Source organism: Cucurbita maxima, unplaced genomic scaffold (assembly GCF_002738345.1).
Source record: "Cucurbita maxima cultivar Rimu unplaced genomic scaffold, Cmax_1.0 Cma_Scf00007, whole genome shotgun sequence".
Lineage (NCBI taxonomy): Eukaryota > Viridiplantae > Streptophyta > Magnoliopsida > Cucurbitales > Cucurbitaceae > Cucurbita > Cucurbita maxima.
The window spans coordinates 4,114,766-4,138,764 of NW_019272023.1; the positions used below are offsets into that span (position 1 = coordinate 4,114,766).

General features: G+C 34.4%; 4 protein-coding genes and 1 long non-coding RNA gene across 11 annotated transcripts; 2 read left to right on the forward strand and 3 right to left on the reverse strand.

Annotated features, from left to right (window-relative positions):
- Window positions 1-2,414: 2,414 nt before the first annotated feature.
- On the forward strand, window positions 2,415-5,209 carry LOC111482208 (protein ABA DEFICIENT 4, chloroplastic). Of its 2 annotated transcripts, none has more exons than XM_023127893.1 (7): window positions 2,415-2,592; window positions 2,675-2,763; window positions 3,565-3,778; window positions 4,248-4,348; window positions 4,434-4,562; window positions 4,681-4,769; window positions 4,916-5,209. In XM_023127893.1, the coding sequence occupies exons 2-7, from the start codon at window positions 2,710-2,712 to the stop codon at window positions 5,061-5,063; spliced, it is 735 nt and encodes a 244-aa protein (XP_022983661.1). In that variant the 5' UTR covers window positions 2,415-2,592; window positions 2,675-2,709; the 3' UTR covers window positions 5,064-5,209. The 2 variants fall into 2 exon arrangements, with proteins under 2 accessions (XP_022983661.1, XP_022983662.1); XM_023127894.1 differs by having other exon boundaries at window positions 2,687-2,763.
- A 145-nt stretch (window positions 5,210-5,354) lies between these two features.
- Window positions 5,355-10,354, reverse strand: LOC111482206 (zinc transporter 5). 5 transcript variants are annotated; one of them, XM_023127889.1, is made up of 11 exons: window positions 10,123-10,354; window positions 9,272-9,464; window positions 9,093-9,178; window positions 7,837-7,921; window positions 7,525-7,603; window positions 7,292-7,422; window positions 7,108-7,194; window positions 6,919-7,031; window positions 6,257-6,387; window positions 5,976-6,089; window positions 5,355-5,690 (listed from the first exon to the last, which is right to left on the reverse strand). In XM_023127889.1, exons 1-10 carry the CDS (start codon window positions 10,173-10,175, stop codon window positions 5,977-5,979), a joined length of 1,071 nt encoding a protein of 356 aa, XP_022983657.1. In that variant the 5' UTR covers window positions 10,176-10,354; the 3' UTR covers window positions 5,355-5,690; window position 5,976. The 5 variants fall into 5 exon arrangements, with proteins under 5 accessions (XP_022983657.1, XP_022983656.1, XP_022983659.1 ...); XM_023127888.1 differs by having other exon boundaries at window positions 5,355-5,736; XM_023127891.1 differs by lacking the exon at window positions 5,355-5,690 and adding an exon at window positions 5,780-5,811 and having other exon boundaries at window positions 9,093-9,174.
- Window positions 10,355-11,002: 648 nt separating this feature from the next.
- LOC111482195 lies at window positions 11,003-15,900 on the forward strand. The gene is made up of 3 exons (XR_002718150.1): window positions 11,003-11,164; window positions 13,102-13,235; window positions 15,694-15,900. It is a non-coding gene; the product is annotated as an uncharacterized LOC111482195 (long non-coding RNA).
- On the reverse strand, window positions 13,170-15,324 carry LOC111482194 (transcription factor BEE 3-like). 2 transcript variants are annotated; one of them, XM_023127876.1, is made up of 6 exons: window positions 14,934-15,324; window positions 14,740-14,859; window positions 14,596-14,661; window positions 14,450-14,518; window positions 14,287-14,364; window positions 13,170-14,184 (listed from the first exon to the last, which is right to left on the reverse strand). In XM_023127876.1, exons 1-5 carry the CDS (start codon window positions 15,249-15,251, stop codon window positions 14,287-14,289), a joined length of 651 nt encoding a protein of 216 aa, XP_022983644.1. In that variant the 5' UTR covers window positions 15,252-15,324; the 3' UTR covers window positions 13,170-14,184. The 2 variants fall into 2 exon arrangements, with proteins under 2 accessions (XP_022983644.1, XP_022983643.1); XM_023127875.1 differs by having other exon boundaries at window positions 13,170-13,478; window positions 14,934-15,316.
- A 3,274-nt stretch (window positions 15,901-19,174) lies between the features above and the next one.
- On the reverse strand, window positions 19,175-22,394 carry LOC111482189 (mannose-6-phosphate isomerase 1-like). The gene is made up of 5 exons (XM_023127866.1): window positions 22,056-22,394; window positions 21,818-21,985; window positions 20,458-20,670; window positions 19,873-20,139; window positions 19,175-19,708 (listed from the first exon to the last, which is right to left on the reverse strand). Exons 1-5 carry the CDS (start codon window positions 22,392-22,394, stop codon window positions 19,376-19,378), a joined length of 1,320 nt encoding a protein of 439 aa, XP_022983634.1. The 3' UTR covers window positions 19,175-19,375.
- Window positions 22,395-23,999: the final 1,605 nt, after the last annotated feature.

The window sequence follows — 23,999 nt, forward strand, 5'->3', positions numbered from 1 at the left end:
TTTTTTTTTTTTTTTTTTTTTTTTAATTGAGTGAATTATTTGAACTTATTAGTCTAAATTACCATTTTAATATTTTATTTTTACTCTTTTTTTAAGTGAATTATTTGAACTTATCTACTAACCATCTAAATTACCATTTTAGACATTTGGATTGCTTCAACATTTTTGGTAGGCTATCTGTATTCTGTTTTATGTCTAAATTTTTTGTGTTCAGATTCAGGATCAATTAATATATATTTACTTTTATTAAACCGTTTTGTAAATTTTAAAATATAATATAAAACTAGAAATTTTGAATTATTTGATTATATTAGTAGACAATATTATCAATTTATGAATTTTTTTTAGCATTTTTTGTGGCGATATAGTGAAAAGACAATTAAACGTGTCTATGTTGATATTGTTGAGATAAGCTTTAATGCATGCACATGTACATTAGCAAATATCGGAAAATTGATTTTCAAAATGTAGCTAAAGAGGAGAAAGTAAAAGGACCATTTTTCGTAAAATAGACCTTTAAATCTTCTCGTGTATTTATTATACAACTAGATCTTGTTGTCATAACTTTTTTACCCATTTTGTAACCTTTAGTCATCTAATATAAAATTGCTCAAAACAAATGACGGTTAATATTGATGTTCTAAGATGCTATCAGAGGTTTTGTTCACGATCTATGTTAAATTATATTATTTAATTTTTATTTATTAATGAATAATAAAATGTCCTTAATTAGGATTAAAATGCCTTAATTAGGATAATTTATTTAGTAATGAATCATATAATTATCGTCCAATAATGATTTTAAATAAAATTATATATACTTTTGATGGTAAAAATTAAAATGATTAAATGATTAAATTGAAAAATTAGTAATATTATGTTCTATTTCAAAAAATTAAATATCGGCTAAATAAATTATTTTTAGTGAGATAATTATAGAACGTTATTAATAAATTAGTTTTTAAAAATTAATTATATAAATATAATATTGAATTAGTTTTAATTAATTATAAATTTAATTTAAATTAATTATTTATGTTTTAAAATTATGATACATTAATGAGACAATGCGTTTGCTCAAAATTAGTCAAAAGAAATAATGAATTATAAATAATTAGTTATAATTATTAAAAAAAATTAAACTTTTACTATTATAATTTACTAGTAATTTCATTCTTCTAATAAACTTTTATTCATAAAAAAGAATTAAATAGACATTTAAATAAATTACCATTGATTTATTCTAATTAAATTATTAATTATATTAATTTATTTGTTAAACTATGATTAATTATTATTAAATATCTACATGACAATAGTTATTTTAATATTATTAAAAAGTATAGCCTAATAAAAAAACTATATTGATATATTTTTTAGCTGATGTAATTTTATTTATTGTATTTACATCATCAAATATGATAAATAAATTTAATAATGTTTTATATGGATAATTCTTCCATTATTGGTAAGTTTTATTATAATTAATTAATATTAAATAAATAATTAAAATTAAAATTTATTATCATTAAATATCATAATAATAAAATTCAATTATATTTTACATTAAAGTTGTTATTCTAATAATATTTGTATTTAATTTAGTTTTAAATATTAATATCAGCTCAATTCTCCAAATGAAAAATATATTTTCCAAAATAAAATAACTAAAGAATCAATTAAATAATAATTTATTATTGTTTTTTTAATTAAAAAATATGTTTTTTTTTTTTTTTGTAAACTAGAAATATAAAAAGAGTAATTTAGTAATTATTGCATATATATTTTCTATTTAGATAGTTGCATACAACATTAATAAAATTATGATTTCTATAATTTATAAAATTGACATTTTAATTTAGATTTTTTATTTTTTTGATTGCACAACCCAAGTCCAATAAATTTAAATATTATTATCTCTATGATAAATTTGCAAAAATCACTTTGCGACTTAGGTGCGTTGAACATATGTAGTAGGCATGAACGTGTAGTTTTGATTGTCTTACAAGTCACATCATCTCAAAATGTACCGTTAGAAGCACATGAAAGATAAGTGGATTCTCCTCCCTTCTTTCTTATCCCATCATGGTACGAGTAATCATGGCACGATGTGTATAAACGGCAATCAAAAAGCGATGTGTACACTGGTTGGAGTAGGGCTAAACCCTCTCTCCAGTAGACGCATTTAAAAACTGTGAAGTCGACGATGATTCATAACCAGCTAAAACGAAGAATATCTATTAACAATGAGCTTAAGTTATTACAAATGATATCAGAATCAGACACCATAAGACGATATGTATTACGACGGTGAACCTAGGTTGTAGAGGAAAACAAAAGATGGAGGGGGTTGGAGCGGAGTCAATAAAAGCTTATTGCGTGCAAGAAGGAGAGTATATAGTGGAGGGATTACTGTGAAAATGGGTCTGAAGCAAACAGAACAAGCAATTCAGAAATGGGTTTCATCACAAACCAACAAAAAGTGGAAAGTGGAGAAGAAGTGGAAAGGACAACAATGGAGACGATAAGCATTACTCACCAACACCACTTTCAGACCAACACCTCTTCTTCTAATATCTAAGTGCCAAACTTGTACGCTTCCTTTTTCTCTCTAAACTTTCTGTCGATCGCTTGTTTAGTTCCTTTTTCCATTTAAACTCACTAACTTTTCTAGGGTTTGATGAATACGCCATTATCGTTCCTTACAACATGGGTTTCTCTCTTTATTCTTCTTGCCTTCCCAGTTTCCCTCTCTCAATTAAGGTGTGTTTTCTTGATGATTCTTATCTGTTTGTTTTTCTCAGATCTGTGTAGGGTTTCTTCCCATTTGACTGTTAATCTATACTGAGTTGTGATACTGAAATCGTGATGTTTTGCTTCCAAATTTAGATTTGAAGTGAATCTGGAATTTCATATTGTGCTTGGTTTTCTTGTTTAATGATTTGGGAATTCACTGTCTATAATGTTCATTGGGTTAAATCAATCCCAAAATGAAGAGGGAAATATACTCTTGGATTGGTTTTGCTCCAAATTCGAGTTAGATTAACTTACGAAGTCTACAAATCCAATCTCAAACTGAGTATTGTGTCATGAATTTTGAAGATCTTCTTATTACATTCTTGAACTACTTGTATTGTTGATTCATGGCTTAAAGTAATTTTGAAGATCATGGCTTAAAGTACACATTGATGATTCATGGTGCTTCTATTGTTGCTCGAAAGGCTAAAGAGGAAGCCCGAAAGGGGAGCCTAAAAGGGAAAGCTAGAGAGGATGATATTTGCTAGCGGTGGGCTTGGGCTGCTTACGAACTTTAAATTTTCTGGTTAATTGTAGCCTTTGTTGGCTCTTTCCTCGAATTTCGTCTAATTGTGACCTTTTTGAACTTGGATGGTCTCTGTCACTTGCTTATGGAACACTTCTTTGACCCTAAAAGTGTTTTTTAATCCATCTTCTGCTTGGATTCTTTGATTTTTCTGTATGCTTTAAGATTTGTAGCTTTGTTTTATCCAACTTTTGGAGTTTCCTCATCATGAAAGTTCATTTGCTTTTGAAAACTTGGGGCAGATTACGAAGCCCTGTTGTGATGTCAGACTTGGCCAAAGATCTTCTATCTCTACAAGAAGTTATAGGCCTGATCTTTTAGGCCTATCAGTTCATGACTTGACTGCAGATGTGTCAAGAAACTGGAGTTTCATTACAGGATCAAGAATTGCTATTAAACCAAAACTTGCAAGAGTGGATTTGTCCAAGAAAGTTCATGGAGGAGTACATGCCTCATGTAATCACTTGCCCTTTGAACTTCTAAATTACTGAATGTTTTTAGAATTGAGTAGCTATAATCATCTCTGTTGAATGGTTGTGACTATCGACATTTTGTTTTGTGAATCTCCTCAATAGAATGATACATGTTTTGTTTGTCTGTCCAATTTACGGCCTATGATCCGTAATATCATGGAAAAGATTGTTTGCGTTGATTATTGATTATTGCTTCTTGCAAGAACATGATAAAAACATCCTTCAAAAAGTCCTACAGATCATCTCTCCTGTCAGCATCTCGTGATCTTTCATACCCTCTCTTAGAATTGTAGATTTCGATATTTTCAGGGCATTTGAGTCTATCATTTCTATATGGTTTTGTCTTCGTAGGATCATTTTTTGATTTATGTATTGAATTAAAGATCAAGAAGAATCTCCTTTCTTCTGTGAAGAACTGTTATTTCTAAACGATTTTATGTTTTCATTTACAGGGTTGGCTAACGCTCAGGTTGCTAGCAATGCTTTTACTTTAGGTACAATAGCTGTTCTACCCTTTTATGGCCTCATGGTTCTGGCTCCTAAATCAGAATTGGTATGCTAAATTTGAACAGTAGATTTTGGTACATTCCAAAGCCGCTTCCACAGTGATTATTAGGACATCTTTTTGATTTCTACAGACTAGGAGATCTATGCAAAGTAACATACCATATGTGGTGCTTGGGCTTCTATATGCATATCTTCTGTACCTTTCTTGGACACCAGAAACTGTGCAGCTTATTTTTGCAAGCAAATATTGGCTGCCAGAGGTGAGTATTTGTTTCATCTTTTGAGAAATTTCGACGATATCTTATGGGTTCATTATGTTTTAGTCCATGTATGTATTGTATTGCTCAACTCATTGTCTGTGGCACCGTGAACGTTCAGCTGTCTGGTATTTTGAAGATGTTCTCTAGCGAAATGACATTAGCTTCTGCTTGGATTCACCTGCTGGTTGTTGATCTCTTTGCTGCAAGGTTTCTCTCTTCCTTTTCATTTAGTTGCCTTGCAAATTGCTGTTCTAATCTATGCTGTTAGTTTTAAAAAATTGCTAATAGCCGTTGAGGAAAATTGAAACTTTCGTAACATTAAAAGGAAAAGAATTCTTCTCTGAATTTTGCAGGCAGGTTTTCCACGACGGAGTTGAAAATCAAATAGAAACTCGACATTCTGTGTCTCTTTGCCTCTTCTTTTGCCCCATAGGAGTCCTCATTCATGTTATCACCAAAGCATTAACACATAGAGATGGTCCTGCAAAACATGGTACGTGACAAGGCAGAATACATCTCAACCGATGCTTCGCCCATCTCTTCAGGATTTGTTATTCTAAGTTCTTATTAGCAAATGTCATCAGAACTTGAAAGCTATGCAAAGTTTTAGCACCTAGTAAACTCCATTGTTTCGCTCTCTGAGAGTATTTGATGCCTGCAAGTCTATGTTTGGGTTCAAACCATAGAATTAAAAGTGTCCAATCTTCCAAGTTTCATAATGATCAAGAAGTGCTAGCAACTCAAACGAATGGAATCTAAAAGAACGATCCAAGAACTTCCTCAAAGAAAGACAGAACAAAGAAATTCCTTTATATGAAAATTATCATCAGTCTATGGATCAGTAAAGTTAAGTTTGAAGTACAAAGTACAGATCAAATAAAGACGTAAATTAGAGGCCAAGGATACAAGTTTCAAGGACCTTACAATTGGTCAGCGCTACATATTTTCAGCAAAAAAATTGAGGCTGCTAGCAAAGCAGACCGCACACGGCATTAAGGCAAGGAAAGCGAGACTAATGTGTCCATGTCCATGATGCATTTGAGTTCAGCACGGTTGCCAGCCAAATAAAAAAAGGTTTTTCCGCTTGATGACAGTAGTAACATGGACCAAACCATCATCTACTGATTACTGCAGGCATCCAATTGTTTAAGGTGTGATGTTGAGATCAATAAACCTAAAGGAAATGAGTACATAGCCAAAAGAAGTCAAATTTGATTATCCCTGATTAAGCTCACAAAGTTCTCTCTAACTGTATGCCAATACCAATGAATATCAATCATTTACTAACATAGCCGTTGCACTATAGAGATTGGTAGTTTTACAAGATTCAAGTGACACAAACTTCTCAAGTCTCAAACATGATGCAACAGTTAACTAACTTCTAAAATAAAGCTAAGCGTAATATGAACGTACATCAGGTTGGTAGGGAAGATAGCTGATCTTGGTCGTCCAACAGTCCATTTGATGTATCATGACTCCGAGAAGAATCTTTTCTGCTGCGGTCTAAAGAAGTTGCTTCATGTATCCCTACATTGGCATTTGGTATTTAGTCAATCCAATTGAATAAATAAAAAACATAGGAAGAGTGGATAGAAAAGATATGGATCAAATGGCTTGAACAGGGGCAAATTTAATCCGTGTTCTTTATAGTGATTCGGGCAATAACAACAAAATAGACGAAAACTTAAGCATACCAAACCCCAAAATTGAGCAGCAGATAACAAAGCCAACTAGAGAAAAATCCATCTTGTATACAATCTCCAAAAGAATGATGCTTCCACCAGCTACCACCAAATGTCTTGGAGAAGAAAAAACCATGTGCAATCTACAAATAAATAAGAGTATTGTCATTTTCAGAGTCATCAAATGAACGAAACAGATGAATAGTCTGTAATGTAATGAAAAAATTCTACAAATTTTAGCTGGATGTCCGTGACAGTATAGTTGGCAGATAAAGTCGGTACAGACACGCCCATTGAATAAAACACTATTTCCCACAATAGAAAATCCTATTTGTCTCTTTTCAAATATATACATGTACACGTGATATGAGCAAAGTTCCGTGGTGTTCAATCTTCATTTCTTTCCAAAATGTAGAAGGATATACTTGAAAAATAGTAAGACACAACAACCAATTAACCACTCATCTCACAACCCAACCCATGCTCAATTAGAGTATTTAGCTAATTTCTTGTTTGGACTTGGGAGGTTATAATCCTTGGCTTCGGGGAAGAACGAAACATGTAAATGTTCGGTGTTTACCATGCTTAGTAAAGTATGAAAGGTGGAGAATGGAGGACAAATACTGAACATTTCCATCATTGGAATCGCCACTACTTTTGATTTATCTTATTACCTCTCTTCAGCAATGCTGTCGACGTAGAATATAAGAATAACACCAAATATTGTAGTGCTTATAAACGCCCAAGTGGAGAAAGGAAGCTCTCTGCCGTTGTCAGAAGTTGATCCCTGAAGTTATAACATGAAGAAAAATCAAACATAAATTCAGGAATTATAGCATTCATGAAATATTGCTGAAACTTACAATTATCATGTCCCACATGGCCATAGGAAAGAGAAAACAAGTCGCAGAAGCCATTGTTATAGAATGAAGTCGTCTTTTAAGTTGGTTCTGAGGCGTATTGTAAAGGTAATCTCACATCAGAATGGCCTTGGTAGCTTCGATATCAAAAAGAAGAAAACAAAGTAAACTGTATATTAGATAACACCTTAAGTGAAACACGCCGAGCAATGACCCTTCTCAATGTTGATAAAATTCCAGCAAAGATAGGAATTGCCATTTCTTTCAAACCCAACATTTGTTCTGTCTGATTCTCAGCGTCAGAGCCATCTTTAGCAGGTAGTCTCAGGTTAAGTTAACAACAATTGTTGACGGGAAAATGACACACAAGTCGCAACTAATATATGAAAAAACAGTTCCAATTGAACTTTCAAAGGATATAGAAGGGAAAATGTGTGGTCATGGCCCACCCTTGTGATAATAAGTAGAAAGATACCAGCATTGCAATGAGACCGCCAACCTGATATGATATTTCAAGGAGAATCTGGTAACTTATATCTATAACTGAAACAATCTCAAGTTTGAATTCAAACTGCAAGCCTAATTTAGAAGAAGACTTCACATAAAGCACAACCTACCGTACTGTAGATATGTGGATGACATAATAATAAAGAACTAACAATATCTGAGAAGAATCTTAGAAATAAATTATATCAAAGACGCCGAAGAATACACATGTAGATTAAACCAAACCTTTTTCCAAACAAAGCCCCTCCGACCATACAAAACAGCAGAAAGCACTCCAAGGACAGCACCAGAATACTCGGCAAGTATAGCCCTAGATATAAAATAATAATAAATAAATGGATTGCGAGGACAGAAGGCAAGAAAAAATATATATGGCCAAGAAATAAAGCATCCATAAATATTCCCATTCCATCCCTTTATAAATTCCTAAATCAATGTCTACGTGAGCTCCAAATGACTCATGGTTCCAGGAAGAAGAATGCAGAGTGGTTTGTTCATTTTCTTTTCATGAAAAAACAAAACTTTATTGATAAAAGTATTGTGTATGAAAAAAAGGGGACAAAAGAAATTCTGCACCCTCATAACATAAAAGAAAAAATTACAAGAAACAACATCTGCACAAATTAGCAAAAGAGACAGTCTACTGATACGATATTTCTACAACAAAGTAAACTGAACCAATTGACTTTAGTTTAGTAAGTATCCTCTCAACTTTGCCAAATTAAACGTACAAAAAAGAACATCTCGTTTCTTCCCAATCACAACACCCAAACAAACATTAGGAACTACACAGCACAATCGTTCTGTTAAGCCCTTTCACCAAATATCTGAACAAATAATGAAACACATGTCGTGAGGGAAGATCCAAGACATCAAATTCAAATATAAGTATGAACCAAAATCTTTTCAAACCGATCAAGAAATAAATTATTCAAAAGTTAGTAAATCACAATTGCACATAATACACCAAGGGGACAGAATAATAAGGTAGGGTCTCTTATTTTGTAACTTTTTTTGAGTTTTCAGTAATAAGTACTGAACCTTCTTACAGTTGAAACTAAAATGAAAGCACAAATTTTCAAAGAGATTTGGTTAAACCAAACATCACAAAAATCAAACAAAATTTTTGAAGATGAGTATTTAATAACAAGACTTATATTACAACAGTTTATTAGATCCAAAAATCAAAGACAGCATACTTAACAGCATTGGGTTTCCCAAAGAACAATCGTTTCCTCCACAATATAGCCCTATGATTTTAAGGTGAACTTTTCTTCGAGGGTCAGAATCAGAGAAGTATTTAATGTCCAATCTTTACTATTCTATTAACAATTTGTAGTTCTAGCATTTCAATTACTAATGACGCTAAATTTTCTATAAAACATGACCACCTAATATGTAAATTGAAGCAAATTGTGCACCTATGCATTATACGTGTATGAACCAAAAAGAAGATCAACTGGTATATATTTGTCACCCACCTCAGAGGTCCACAGGCTTTAATGCCCTTTCCCCACAAGATAAAGTACAAAGCTGTTATGCCACCATTTATCACAGAAGGAACTACCTAAAACAGCAGGTTAGATCAAATAAACAACTGATGAAATAATATGAGAAGGTTGTAACATTTGATTCTTACAGCAAAACTTTCCTATTTCACCTGGGTATTTGGAAGGGGCTTTCCCTTCCATGGCTTTTGCAAAGTCAAAAATATAATGGCTGCTGGGCCCAAACAACAAAAGAGAAAAAGTACAACTGAAGCTCCAGCCTGAGAAAAATAGCGATACATTGAATAGATTGACCATATCCGAAAGAAATTTCCAAGCATGTGGATTATCTGCAACGGTGTATGCCTGCAAAGAAGGTCAACTCGCCAACATGAAATAGCAATCATACATTAAGATAAGAGATGGATACAACTTTATACTAGTAGGCATACATAAACCAACCCGTTTGTCTGATCTACACTAGCATAAAATAGCAGTCAATTGAATCAATAAAACTATTCAGAATTATTTTGCCAAGAAATTGTTCACCAATGTTCGCCAGAACATGAGCGTGTTGAACACAGGAAGAGGAAAATATGTATTAATCACTGATTTTCCCCATTAACTAAATTGGAGGATTTGCATGGTGATTAAGGCTGTGTAATCTTTTCACTTAAGCGATTCATCTCTTTCCCAATTCATTATAGCCACTTCCCACAAATAAATTGACATAAAACTTGAACTACATGTCATGTTTGTTACCATAAATGCTCCGTGGAGCTGGTGAGAAGATTAAGTAGAAAACTAAGGCATCCAAATTCAACCGGTAGTGTCCCAAACTACGGACTAATCCCAATTACGCCAGAGCAGAAATTTCCCATTTCAAACGTAGCGGCAACCGTAAGATTCAAGAAATTAAATTTCTTCTATACCCCCAAGTTCGCTAAGGGAAGAACCAGATGACTGGGACTACAATATGCAAATGGAACAGAACAAAGAAATCGGAAATTTATATCGAGAAAACCTGAAATGAGGAGAAGATCCTCGATCCTGAGACATTGATCCCGGTGACATCATTTTCCGAAGCTGACCACCGATGAATCAACGCCGTCGACAGCTGAGGAATTAAAAGGAGGTCAATTGAGAAACAATAGAGTTCATTACATTTTGGCTCTGCAACTCCGTTTCGTGTCACCGTCCCACTCAACTTTCTTCTTCTGCAAGTAGACCGACGATTCTCTCTCCCCCAATTTCAACTGTCGAGTATTTTAGGCCGTGTTGAAGCCCAACAGTCGAATTGTTGGGTACGGTTAAAAAAGAAAAAAGAAAAAAATAGTTGGGCCGTGTCAGCCCAACATCCAGGAATTGTTTATGTACGGCTAAAAATAGTTGGGCCTTATTGAAGCCCAACAGTCAAATTGTTTGGTACGGTTAAAAATAGAAAGAAAAAAATAGTTGGGCCGTGTTGAAGCCCAACAGTCAGGAATTGTTTGGTACGGCTAACAAATAGTTGGGCCGTATTGAAGCCCAACATCCAGGAATGGTTTGGTACGGCTAACAAATAATTGGGCCGTTATGAAGCCCAATATCCAGGAATTATTTAGTACGGCTAAAAAATAGTTGGGCCGTGTTGAAGCTCAACAGTCAAATTGTTTGGTACGGTTAAAAATAAAAGAAAAATAGTTGGGCCGTGTTGAAGCCCAACAATCAGAAATTGTTTAAAATATATAGTTGGGCCGTGTTGAAGCCCAACAGTCAGGAATTGTTCATAAAATATAGTTGGGCCGTATTTAAGCCCAACATTCAGGAATTGTTTATAAAATATATAGTTGGGCCGTTTTGAAGCCCAACAGGGGTTAAAAAAAAAAAAGAAGAAAAAAAACTTTTCGATTTCCCGCCACCGCAAGATAATCTGTTGTTCAACAATTTCAAAAGACTTTTCATATTGCCATTCTCAGATCATGGAAGCAAATGGTTGGTACAGATTTGAGATTTGAGGATTCAGAGAGATTCCATTAGGCAAATGATACCGATAGCCCACTCTGCTCGGTCCTGATGTTGCATCGGTAAGCCCCACAAACCCCACCTCTGTATATGCACTGTCTTTGCTGAAATGACCCAATGACTATTCCCCCACAGTTTCATTCTCTATAATCGCCCATGGCCTCTGGATCTTTTTGCTAATCGTTTGTCTGTAGGACCGATTCGGTTAGACTAGACCCCCTTATAATTTATGTCTGTTTTCTTTTGTTTTTGTTCAATTTATTTGTGGGGTCTTCCATAATTTGTTTATCTGTTGTTCCCAGCTGGTGTTCGTTCTTTAAACGCCACTTATTCTCCTCCTTACCTGAAGGAGAGGCCATTCCTTTTGGGTGTGTCATAAGAATGAGTTAAACTTTGTGGACTTTGGATTTTAGAGAAAGATGGTGTGAAATAAAAGTGGGTTTTAGAGAGTATCTGGAATTGGTCCACGCACTTTGATTTGAACATCCTGTAGGAGACGTCCCTGATGAAGTCTGCAATGCCCGGTTGTTAGCAGACAGACCTGTTAATCATGTAAAAGCATTATGTTCTTATTTATTGTGGGCTTGATTTATTTGATTTTCCAAGGTTTTCTTCCATTGAAGGTTGAGAGGTAGGTGTAATCATTTGCTGGGTCAAGATGTGGCTTGCGTTTAAGCTAGCAATTTTTGGGTTTGGGACAGGCCAATCAATAGCCACTTATATGCAAATTACCCTCTTTACACACTCTAATTTTAGTCCATATACTGTATTTTGTGTGTTCTTATGTGGCCCCAGAATTGCAACTCTTGTTTTATATATTTTCTTTATAGATATTTTGTTGTGTTTGTGCCAGATTTATGTATTGAGACAAATGAAAGTAACATAGAGTGAAAATTGTGGATCAAATTTGCCCAACACATCTGTCTATGAATCTGTTCTTTCTTTACTCATATCACTCTAAAAAGTAAAAGCTGTGGACATAATATCCTTTAAAAGTAGAGCTTCTTTGGCTCATACAAACTTTATGAAGTACGCTGAATTCTATTGTGGATCATTGGGGAAGAGTAAATCTTAGTACTAAGTACAATATCTAAAAGAAATTGGGTTAAATTTATTGTTTGTATTGAAAATCATTCAATGTTTCAACATATAATAATTATTCAAGATCAAGACACATTACAAAAGTTTATGATATTGTCTGTATCAATACAATTAAACTGTTTTTGTCAATTGAGTCAACTGTAAATTGACTTCATTTACACTGGAGATACAGCTACTACACTGTATAATACACATGCATGATCTTATTTGGAAAACTTGAACCACACAATGATAATATCTAAGAAAATGGTGATCGTCAATTGGCTATACTAACAAGCCAAGTTGTACTTAATTTCTAGTTGTCTAGCTATAGCCTACTATTTAATGTATTTAGCATCTGTTCAGTAAATTTTAGTTTTTAGCTTTTGTCATATTTTTTAATGGATCAAATGAGAGATCCTTGTCGGTTGGAGAGGGAAACGAAACATTGCTTATAAGGGTATGGAAACCTCTCCCTAACAGACGTGTTTTAAAACCATGAGGCTGATGGCGAGAAACGTAACGGGCCAAACGGACAATATCTATGAGTGGTGGGCTTGGACTTTTATAAATGGTATCAAAGCCAGACTCCGGGCGGTGTGACAGTGAGGACGCTGGGCTCCCAAGGAGGGTGGATTGTGAGATCCCACATCGGTTGGAGAGGGGAACGAAGCATTGCTTATAAGAGTGTGGAAACCTTTTTCTAACAAACATGTTTTAAAGCTGTGAGGATGACGGCGATATGTAACGGACCAAAACAAACAATATATGTTAGAGGTAAGTTTGGGCTGTTACATCAAATCTTGTGTATAGCTAATTGTTACATCAAACGGTTACTTTTTATGTCTCGTGATTAAATCCTGTTCTGCATATTTTGATTCAGATTTTCAGAATATATCTGTTTCTTTTCATTTGGCAGTTTAAGGTTTTAAAAAGCCTAAGCTATTGGCTGAAGACATCAAATGACAGTACAATGTGAAACTCACAGTCTAAAAAAGTAGACATGATTTGCAGACAGGATAACAAAATCCCATCAGACATAGCCAATATTAGGTAATTGGTTGCACTGTTCTGCTTTATGCAATTTACAGTAGGATGTAAAATTGATACATCACTCTCTGATAGATTTGTTTTCGACATTTTGTAGACTTGTGAGAAAACACTATCTTGTTTGCCTAGAGATATCAAATGCCCCATTTGCAGTCAAAAGGGCTTACTGAAGTGGAAGCAACTGTGTTCTCTTTATCAGTTCCTCATCTATTTCTCTGTCGCCTGTTCCTCATGTGATCTTGTTCCCTGCAGGGTTATGCTTAAAGCTTAAACATCAGTACTTCAACATTAATATATGGTTTTACTGCCTGGGATTTTAGCTTTGACCAATCAAAATGGCTCAATTGATCCACCATATTCTTAGATATTTTTGTTAAGTCTGGACAAAAACTATTTTTTATCCTTCTTCTTTTTGAACCCATCCCACTCCTAACCTTGTTCCCCTGGCCAATCAACACCGTTTTTCTGTTGATCTATCAATATCACTGCACTTGGCATCCCTCCCCTCCGCTTTCCTGCCTTGTTTCTTTTCTTCTTCAGTCGGAATGGCAGATTCTCATTTAATTCTCGAACTCTTGAAAGAAATTATCTAGAGGTAGGTTGTGAGATCCCTCATCGATTGAGGGGGAGAACGAAACATTCTATATAAGAATGTGGAAATCTTTCTCTAGTAGACGTGTTTTAAAAACCTTGAGAGGAAGCCCAAAAGAGAAAGTTCAAATTGGACAATATCTGCTAGCCGTGGGCTTGAAAAATCTCTTGAGCAAGGAGAAGCAGACATGAAGACAAAAAGGTGAGGTGAGTGAAGAACTTGTGTGAACTGAAATAAATGAGTGTCTATAAGTTTCTTTCATTCTCCTAGTCGTACTTCTTTGTCATAAAGGAAGTAGCTTACTTTTCAAAATGAAAAAAGAAAAAAGCATCTTCCTCCCACCATTCCAGAAGAAGATTCCTAAACAAAATCAGTTAAAGTAGGCACTGATTTACCCAACGTTTCATTATTAGAAAGTAAAATGTCAAAAGTTAATAAACTTTTGGGAAATTGTGGGAGTACCTAAGCTTTTCTGATAGCTCCCGTGCCAAAATTTATGCCTAAAGAGGAACATGCAGCTGCAAGCTCCATTGAGAGAAACTGAATTCAAGGACAAAGTAAATATTTCAATGCTATTAGAGTAAAACATTATTAATACTTACGAAAAGTTCACCATGTTCCTCACCTCAACCTGATTCTGTAGTGAATGAACATAATTGATTGTCTCATCCAACACCATTGCCATACCCATTGACTGCAAAATAATATGGAGATTTTGTTTGAAATTGAGGTTCCAACGTTTTGGTAAACAGGACAAGAAAAAAGAATTACCTTGTGACATCCTGGAATAAGGTTTTGCAAGCATTTTAATTTGTTGTTGATTTTCTCTCTTCTCACCTGAAATATGAAGAACAAGAAATCAATCTCTAAAAAAAATTGTGTTTTGGAAGAAACATTTTATAATTCAGCAATTACCCTTTCTGCTAAACTGTGACTATCTGTAGCTTGACCACGTTTTGCTCTAACATGAACTACTTCTGCAGGCTTTTCCTGTTCTTTCTCACAGTTCCTTCTTTTCCTTCCTCCTCCCAAGTTCTGAGTAAACAAAGAAATGAGAAAACTAAAAGTTCAAAACAACTGAAAGAATTTGCTGAAGAATTGACACTTGCTTTCAAAGGCCTGGCTGCACAAAGTGCTCCTGAGTTGCTTTCCGATTCTTGTTTGGCTTTTCTCATCATGGTTTCTTGAGCGTTATCTACCAGTAGACCGGTTCGAGTTATCGGAAACTCGTTCTGACATTTCAGTAAAGTAACACAAGGAAAATTGGATAGTGAACTGGGTGTTGTGCTTTTTGGTATCTGGAAATGGTAGCCCAATAAGTTCTCCAAGCCACCCTCTAACATGCTCTCTGTCATATTAGAGAACTGGGTCAGGACTTCTATATTCAAGCCCCTTTCTTGATGCAGGTCTTGCCTAAACTCTGACATGATTGAGTTTCTCAAAGCTTTCAGGGCTAGGCTAGCTACTTATATGAATTACTTAGATCAAATTGGATGTGGATGTGGATGTAATTTATGTCTTCCTTAAAAACTAAGTAAATGAAGATCATTACTGGATAGTTATTAGCACTTGTGATCTGCGTCATACAGAGCCTCATTTTCCTGATGTTGAAGCTCCCTGATAAGTAGGGTCCATGATAGGGATATTCATGTTATCCAATATGTAATGGCAAATGTAAGCATGTATGATTGGTTTGATTTTCTACTGTTTGTGAAAGGAGAAAGAGAGATCAAAATATTAGTGCAAAGAGGAAGTAATAAAGCCATAAAGAGGAAAATTGAAGATAAGAACACAGATTTTGTTTATCTCGGATCTTCTTTTGATGGCTGCCCTCATATTTTGTTTACTGTCTTCCTCCTTACTTTCTAGGACGAACAGAAGATCTCTTTTCAGAAGCTTAGCTACACAGACTACTGATGAAATGAAGCAGAAAGGTCTCTTTCTTGAATCTATTTCCCTTTCAAATTATTATTGTTTTTCTTTATATGTTTAAATGAATACGCATTTGACATCTGTCATATATAAAGTTTGATGAATAGCTCTAAGTAAATGCTAATTTTAGAATGAATTTGCTTTGGAGATGGATGGTGTTGGACAATCTGGATGAGTCTTGTTCTTGGTGTTGATAATAGATATTGATGGAGGAATTGTTCATTGATGGAACTAAAAGTTTCTCGCTTTTAAGAATGAATTTGCTCTGTTAAGGTATCATAAACTAGTTCATTGATGAACATCAGAATCTGTTCGAGATAGATTGCGTTATTGATGAATTTAATTCAATTTTCATTTGGTATCGTTAGAACAGTTGAATTGATAAGAGAATGGAAAGTTCGGAAACTGAAATTTGATTCCCATCATACTAAGATTAATACATTTACAGGGAAGAAAGCAGATAGGGAAAGAGAGAATCTCTATCTGCTAATCCAAAAAATATGTTTGAATCAGAATCAAAATGAAGACCCACGTAGATTGGAAGATAAAGGAACGATTCTCAGCTAGGGTTTGGAGATCTTCGTCCTCCAATAGCTATTGAAAACCCTCGACACTGAATTCAAATTCATCTGAGCCGGCCAATAATTCCGAGATGTCTAATTCAGAGAATACCTCTGTTTCCAAAGAATTTAATGTTGGAATTTCAGTAGGTTCCTCGATCAAGTCATCGTAAATAGCCTCCATGAAAATCTCTGAAAAGTTTAACTCAGGGGATGACTCTGTTTCCAAAGGACTGGATGTTTGTGTATCAATGCTTACAATTTCAGCGGCTCCCTCGATTAAGCGATCGTTATTAGCCTCCATGAACATCTCTGAGACATCGAATTCAGGGGATACCTCTGTTTCGAAAGGACTGAATGTTTGTGTATCAATGCTTACAATTTCAGCGGCTCCTTCGATCAAGTGATCGTAATTAGATTCCATGAACATCTCTGAGGCATCGAAGTCAGGGGATACCTCTGTTTCGAAAGGACTGAATGTTTGTGTATCATTGCTTACAATTTCAGCGGCTCCCTCGATCAAGGGATCGTAACTAGGTTCCATGAACATCTCTGAGACATCGAATTCAGTGGATAACTCTGTTTCGAAAGGACTGAATGTTTGTGTATCAACGCTTAAAATTTCAGCGGCTCCCCCGATCAAGTGATCGTAATTAGTTTCGATGCCCAAATCTGAGTTGTTTAATTCAGGGGATGCCTCTGTTTCCAAAGGACTGAATGTTTGTTTATCAATGCTTGAAATATCAACGGCTTCCTCGATTAAGTAATCATAATCAGCCTCCATGAACAAAATCATACTGTCAGCAACTCCAATTTTGGAATCTAAAGTGGCCATTAACGCCTTCAATTGATGTTCCGATAGTGAATCAAGGCGGTCATCACTGTTGGTGTCCTTACTTTTCTGAACTTTCTCTCGCAATTTGGACGTCTCCGATACTATTTTGTTCTTGCGATCAGAGAAGAATTGGTTCAAATCATAAGAAGACTTAGCGGACTGTTTGCAAAAAGATTGGGATTTATAAGAACGGATCATAGCCTCAACTTGGTTACGATCTGAAGGCCAGGTTTCGAATTCCTCAGAAGCGATTACAACACAGGTTTGAACATCGCAAAGAGTGGAAAGCTCATAAGCTTTCTTCATCAGACTTTTCTTCCTCTTCTGAAACGTTGTTCTTCGACTTTTAGGATTGGAAATCAGTTTAAGGCTCAGTGTTCCTCTGCCCATTCTTCTCCAATTTCAGAGAACCAGAAGCAGAGAGAGAGAGAGAGAGTTCGGTCAAGTTCAGAGTCCGACAGAATTCAACAAATGGGTTTACGGTTCCACAGCGTCATGCCGTCCCTGTTTTATAACAGTCCAATTGCCCGCCGGTCACCTTGTTTCGCTCGTGATAATTTGCCGGTCACCTTGTTTCGCTCGTGATTTTCTGCCGGTCACTTTTTAGCCGTTTGGTTTCCCGCCGGTCATGTTATTTCCACGTGGCAAAATACGTTTAATATTTCAGTCAAAGACGTTCGTTGACCCGTTGACCCGTTGACCCATCGGATTCTGCGGTAGTGGAGGCCGGTGCCGATGGTAATGACAGTGGGGATCCTCCTATTTTTACGGTCACGCGCCCACTGCCAGCGGTGATTCTCGTTACTAATCAGGATGGCCGTTGGAGATTTTTTTTATCATTTTTTTATTATCTGTATTTATGCCCTCATTAACGGTTTAGGTCCCTTTTTTATTGTTGTACTATAATTTTTATATTTCATCCATTCATTTAATATTTAATTATTTATTATTTACATTGTTTTAGCTAAAACATTTTATTATCTTTTTAGCTAAAACTTTATTTTATCTAACATTTATTTTTATTGGTGTTATAACATGTCTCATGTCTGATTTTAAAATTTACTCCAACTTAATCTTATTTAACAGATTCATGACACTGTTTAAGACATTAAATGTTTTATAAATCATAACTTAGTAGGTTAATTATTAATTATTAATTATTAATTATTGTAACCTATTTAATAGATTCATAACTCTGCTTAAGACATTAAATGTTTTATAAATGATGGTATAGGATTGAAAAAAATTTGTTATATTCCATTTATTTTATTTAGAATTTAATATACTATGAACTAATATATTATTTTATATTCCACATGGTTTAAAATGTTACCATATAGAAAATAATTAATATAAATAATAGGAAGAATTTTTTCCGACGAGACTATCATGCGACTTACACTTTTTGATCGATACTCAAGAATTTTATGTACATGATTAAGTTTTGGTTTGTTTCTTATATCGTTTGTTAAGATAAGTGATCACCTTTATGCACGGGTACTATTCACTTGGAGTTGAAACCAAAATGATTTTTTTTGCGGATCATCATAAAATCCCTTAGCATTAGGGTATCATCATCACTTCAAAGAGATGTCCATTTGGCAAGGACATCTGCAGATCGGAGAGGAGATTTCCCATTCAGACGAAGAAGGAAGTGGGAACATTTTCCATCTTTGTTAAATGGCTATGGATCCCGATCAATATATTAATTTATTATGATTTTTTTTTCTTTTATAAATATTATATTAAAAAATAACTTAAAAATAACTATGGATCCCGATCTCCGCAAATTCCTTACAGGGAATCTCAGAGAATCTCCATCTCGATCTCTACAATAATAAATGAAATAGGTGGTGGAGATAGGGACAGGGAAGTGGCACACCTACAAGAATCCTGCAAAAATAAATGGAGAATTTCGTAGGGGTAATGATGAGGACAAGAAAGGCTTCCTCGTCTTCACCCGCAAACATCTATACTTCAAAATATTTAAACATCGAAAACCTTCGAGAAAATTAACTATGTATTTTACAATTATTTACTCACAATTACATTGAAATTGTAGTGTTATTGGAATTAATTGTTATATCTGATATACAAATAAACAGATCATAAACATTTAGTTTCTGATATACAACTCAATGAACGAAGAAAAAAAAAATATACATCATCATAAGAAACTATATTAGAGAAGGGTGTGAAAGAAAAAAGAATGAAGGTCAATCTGTTATTTACCATTCATGAATGTGTCAAAGAACTTGTGGTTCACTCCTGTTCTAAAAATGAGCAACTCAACTTCACTTGTTATATTAACTTCAGCTTCATCAGGTATAAAGAGGACGTCTCCTTCACTGATTACATCACTTCTATGTGATTCTTCATGCAGCATCGTCCCCTCTCCTCCAGCAACCAGAAATATCGAAGGACCCGGGCTCGCTGGAAATACGACGGATGCCCCTCCTGGCAGAACACAACGATCTACCTCGAATTCGTCAAATGGTGGAACGTACTTTGTTATGTATGGATTCATGGGAACTCCTTGGAGGATTTCAGGAAAGCCCTGTAGATCAAACCACCAAGAACATGTCAGTACTTTTAAACTCTGCTTCTTCTCATCATTTTCGCGCAACCATACACTTTTTCGGTTGTTGATCGATGAACATCCAAGAACGTCATATTGTCTTCCAAGGGAAACTGTTGGAATGGTTCGATTCTAAAGTTTACCTGTTTGTAAGTAAGCATGGCACAGAGAGTCTGGACATCGCGAAACTTGGGAGTTAGGCCAGCCCGGATGACATTATCGGACGTCGCCATGCACTCGATACACTCACCACTTATATATGCATGAGGCTCATTTGCCCCAAGGTGCAGAGCTTCTCCAGGAGTGAGCTTCACATAGTTTAAGAAGAAGGCTGCTATAACGCCCACATCATCTGGATATTGCTTCTCCAGTTGTAAAACCAAAGCTTCCTTAGCAGTAAGGGGCCTCACCTGAAGAAAGATTAAATAAGCAAACGCGCTACTCCAAAAGTCCAGGAACAAGTGTACTTCAAACATGAACTATGAGACAGATACAGAAAGAACCAAGAAACATCAATCAGAAAAATCAGTGTTTACAGAGTTCCATCAAGAAATATACTTCAAAACATACAGTTCAATCAATATCACAGGAACACTAATTCTTCATTGGTGATTGTTGCTGTAACAGAAAGAATGAAACGTGTTGACTTACATTCTATAGGCAAAAAGAATGGATCACTTGAAGAAGAAATGTTCCAAAGAAAACCAAATAAAACATTGCATAGTTACCTCACTTTCGGAGTTCAGTCGTCTCTTCAATTCAGATATCGCTTTCGAAATCAACGATTTGGATGCTGACATCAACTGGGTGAAAGCCGACCTCAGAGCAGACTTCAGGTTGTCTTCATCGTCTTCATCATTTAACAACAACACTCTGTTTGTGTCTGCATCGCCAATCATTTCTACAATCTCAGGAACAGTGCGAAGAACATCCTTCAACTCCTGTAAAGAAATAGAAAACAGCAGATGAGAAACTATGTTCAATATGGGAAGCAAAACCATGGATTTCTTTCCCAAAACAGCCACTGAGAAACTAGAAAAACAAAAGCGTAAGATCCCACATCGGTTGGAGAGGGAAATGAAGCGTTTTTTTATAAGAGTGTGGAAACCTAGACGCGTTTTAAAAACTTTGAGGGAAAGCCCAAAAGAGGACAATATCTGCTAGCCATAGGCTTGGGCGGTTACAAATGGTATCAGAGCCAGACACCAGGCGATGTGCCAGAAAAGACGTTGGTCCCGAAGGGGGTGGATTGGGAGGTCCCATATCGATTGGAGAGAGAAACAAGTGTTAGCGAGGACGCTAGGCCCGAAGGGGGGTGGATTGTGAGATCCCACATCGATTGGAGAGGATTGTGAAACCTCTCCCAAGCAGACACGTTTTAAAAACCTCGATGAGAAGCCCGAAAGAGAAAACATCATTTATACAAGCTATTTGTAAAGTTCCTAAAACCCAGAAAAAAAGAAAAACTATTTGGAACAAATTAAGCATTAACTTCCAACCTCGTTGTTTTTTCCTTCCCAATTTTGCTTCATGACCGACACATTGAAAAAGTCATACTCAAAAAGTTAAAGCAATCTTGCAGCTAAGGGAACACATCAAATCAAGCCACAAATGGAGGACATATAAGACATTTTATTATCAAACATGAGCAATGAATTCAGCTGTTCTACCCACACACATAAAATATTTGATTACTCGTCCCATCAAGATTAACAAGTCTAAAAGAAGGTTCTGTCAAAGAAGAAAATTAAAAGTATAAAGAGGATTGAGCATAAGCCTGACAACAGAGACCTTTATATATAATAGTTTAATCGATCCAAATGATTCATTAAACAACTAAGAAAAGTAGATCAATATTAAGAATTCAGATAACATTCCATATGAACCAAAATTCAAACAAAACTAAAGAAGACAAAATCAAAGGGAACCATTAATATAATCATTCAAAGCTTCCAGGAAATCTGATAAACAGGGAATTATCATAAAACTCAAACAAACAAACAAACAAATCCACGGAACTTCAGTAATTGACAGATCATCTGGAAGATTTGGGGTTCCCAATGAGCGGTGAAGATCGAAATAATTTACCTCGAGACTGATGAACCCACACAGAGCCTCAAACTCCGTAATAGCCAGCGCCATTTCAGGCTTGTGATTTGCATCTCTATAGACTTTAGGTTGCAACATATGAAGCTCCTTCGCCAATTCCTTATCCGGATGAGCCTGAATCGACAATGGTTTCGCCACAGAAAGAACCTAAAATCGAAACTCGAAATGAGAAAAAAGATGAAATCATCGGTTTGATGAACCAACACGGTGTTCGTACCTTGAACAGAAAGGGAATATCAGCGCCCCATTTCTCAACGACCTTATAGCCGAGGACATTTGGATTTTCCAAAACCCATGACTTCAAGGAAGTAGAATCGGAGTCAACCGAGCCGCCATTCTCAGTAGCGGCAATTAAAAACGACGGTCCGGAATCGTGAGTTCCCATCCAGAATTCAGCGTAGGGTTTATCGGGATCAATAATGGATCCTGAGTTCAAGGCGAACAGCCTGGCGACGCGAGAATCATATCCTCTGATTCCCCAATCATAATTACGAACGGAGCACTTCAATCGGAAGATATTGCTCTGTTTCATCCTCGAAACAGCGTCAGACTCCATGAAATCGCAGAGAAAAAGGAACAATATAGCTGAATAAGAAGAAGAAGAGGAATTCTTGGGAATTTCAGAGAAGGTAGAAGGGGTATAAATGGATGGTGAACGCCATGGGAGAAGCAAAAGGAAAAGGAATTTTGCTGGTTTTTGAAGGTGTTTGGAAGAGAGGGAAATAAGTTCCAGAACGCGGACTAATAGAGAGTCAAAATGTTGACTTTTTTTTTTTTTTTGGGTTCATTTTTTTTTTATCTCATTTAATTTACTTTCATATTTTCGCGATAAATTTGGCCCATAATATTATTGGTGACATAAATAATGTAAAAATCTATTTAATTATTATTTTTAAATATAATATTAAAGGTCGATAATTCAATCTTCACAGACAATTATTCAAATTTATTTAATTTTTTTGTTTGAAGATAATTATTTTGTTTCTAATCCAGTTAGTGCGTAACTAGAGCTAGTTAGATTGTTTTTATTTAACTTAAATGTTCTTCATTTGGTTGAAATCTTTATACTAGCTTTAACCATCCTATCGATACTTAACTTTTAAGATATAATATTTGGAGAATATGTTAGTTATGAAATATATCTTACATATTTTATTTTAATATTCTTTTCTTATGTATTATTTAGTAGCTTGTATCTTATTTAAAAATTATGAATATGAATGAAAATACATATTTTCGATCCCAATTCTATTTCTCATATTAACGTTAACTAAGTTCGGTAATAATAAAAAATGCTAAATTAATACCTTTAATTTTTTTATTAACATATTAATTTTTTAAAAAAAAAATTCAAAATATAGTTACCATTTCAAAAAATATTCATTAAAACGTTTGTAGATAATCTATAAAGTGTTGATGAATAATTTCTCAACATAACATTAAAAATGGAGAGTGTTGATGTTATTTTTTTAATTTTGCGAGTATTTTTTAATAGAGTATTAATCGTAAAGGTATTTTTTAATTTAAATATTAAATAGGTTATTGAACTAAATTTATAAAATGACAGAAATTATATAAAAAAAAATAAATTATTTCTTACCTATTACAAATTAATATATATCTTCCATAAAAAAAAAAAAAAAAAAAAAAAAAAAAAAAAAAAAAAAAAAAAAAANAAAAAAAAAAAAAAAAAAAAAAAAAAAAAAAAAAATTAGACTAGGACTTTATTCCAATTAAAAAAGATTTTTAAAAATTTTATAATAAATGTGGCTTTTAAATTATTTAAAAAAGCACTTAAATGTATTTTAGAGAAAAAAAAAAACACTTTAATTTTCTTTCTCAAGTGATTATATAATAAGTAATTTTATTTAAAATATTATTTTTTTCAAAAGGCATATTAAACATATTTATTAAAATTTAGATATTCTTAAATTTTAATTTAAGATTTCAAAAGGTCAAATTATCTTTTATATTCAATTTCTTCATATGCTAACAAAATTAAAGAATCTCACATGGAAAGTACCTTTAGAGAGGAGATATCTTCCCTCAAAAGGAGTTGGATAAATTGTTGACAAAATTTATATATATTATACAAAATCTTAAAACCGTGTAAAGAATCGATACCAATAATAAAAAAAAGTTGATAACTTGACGAAGGAAT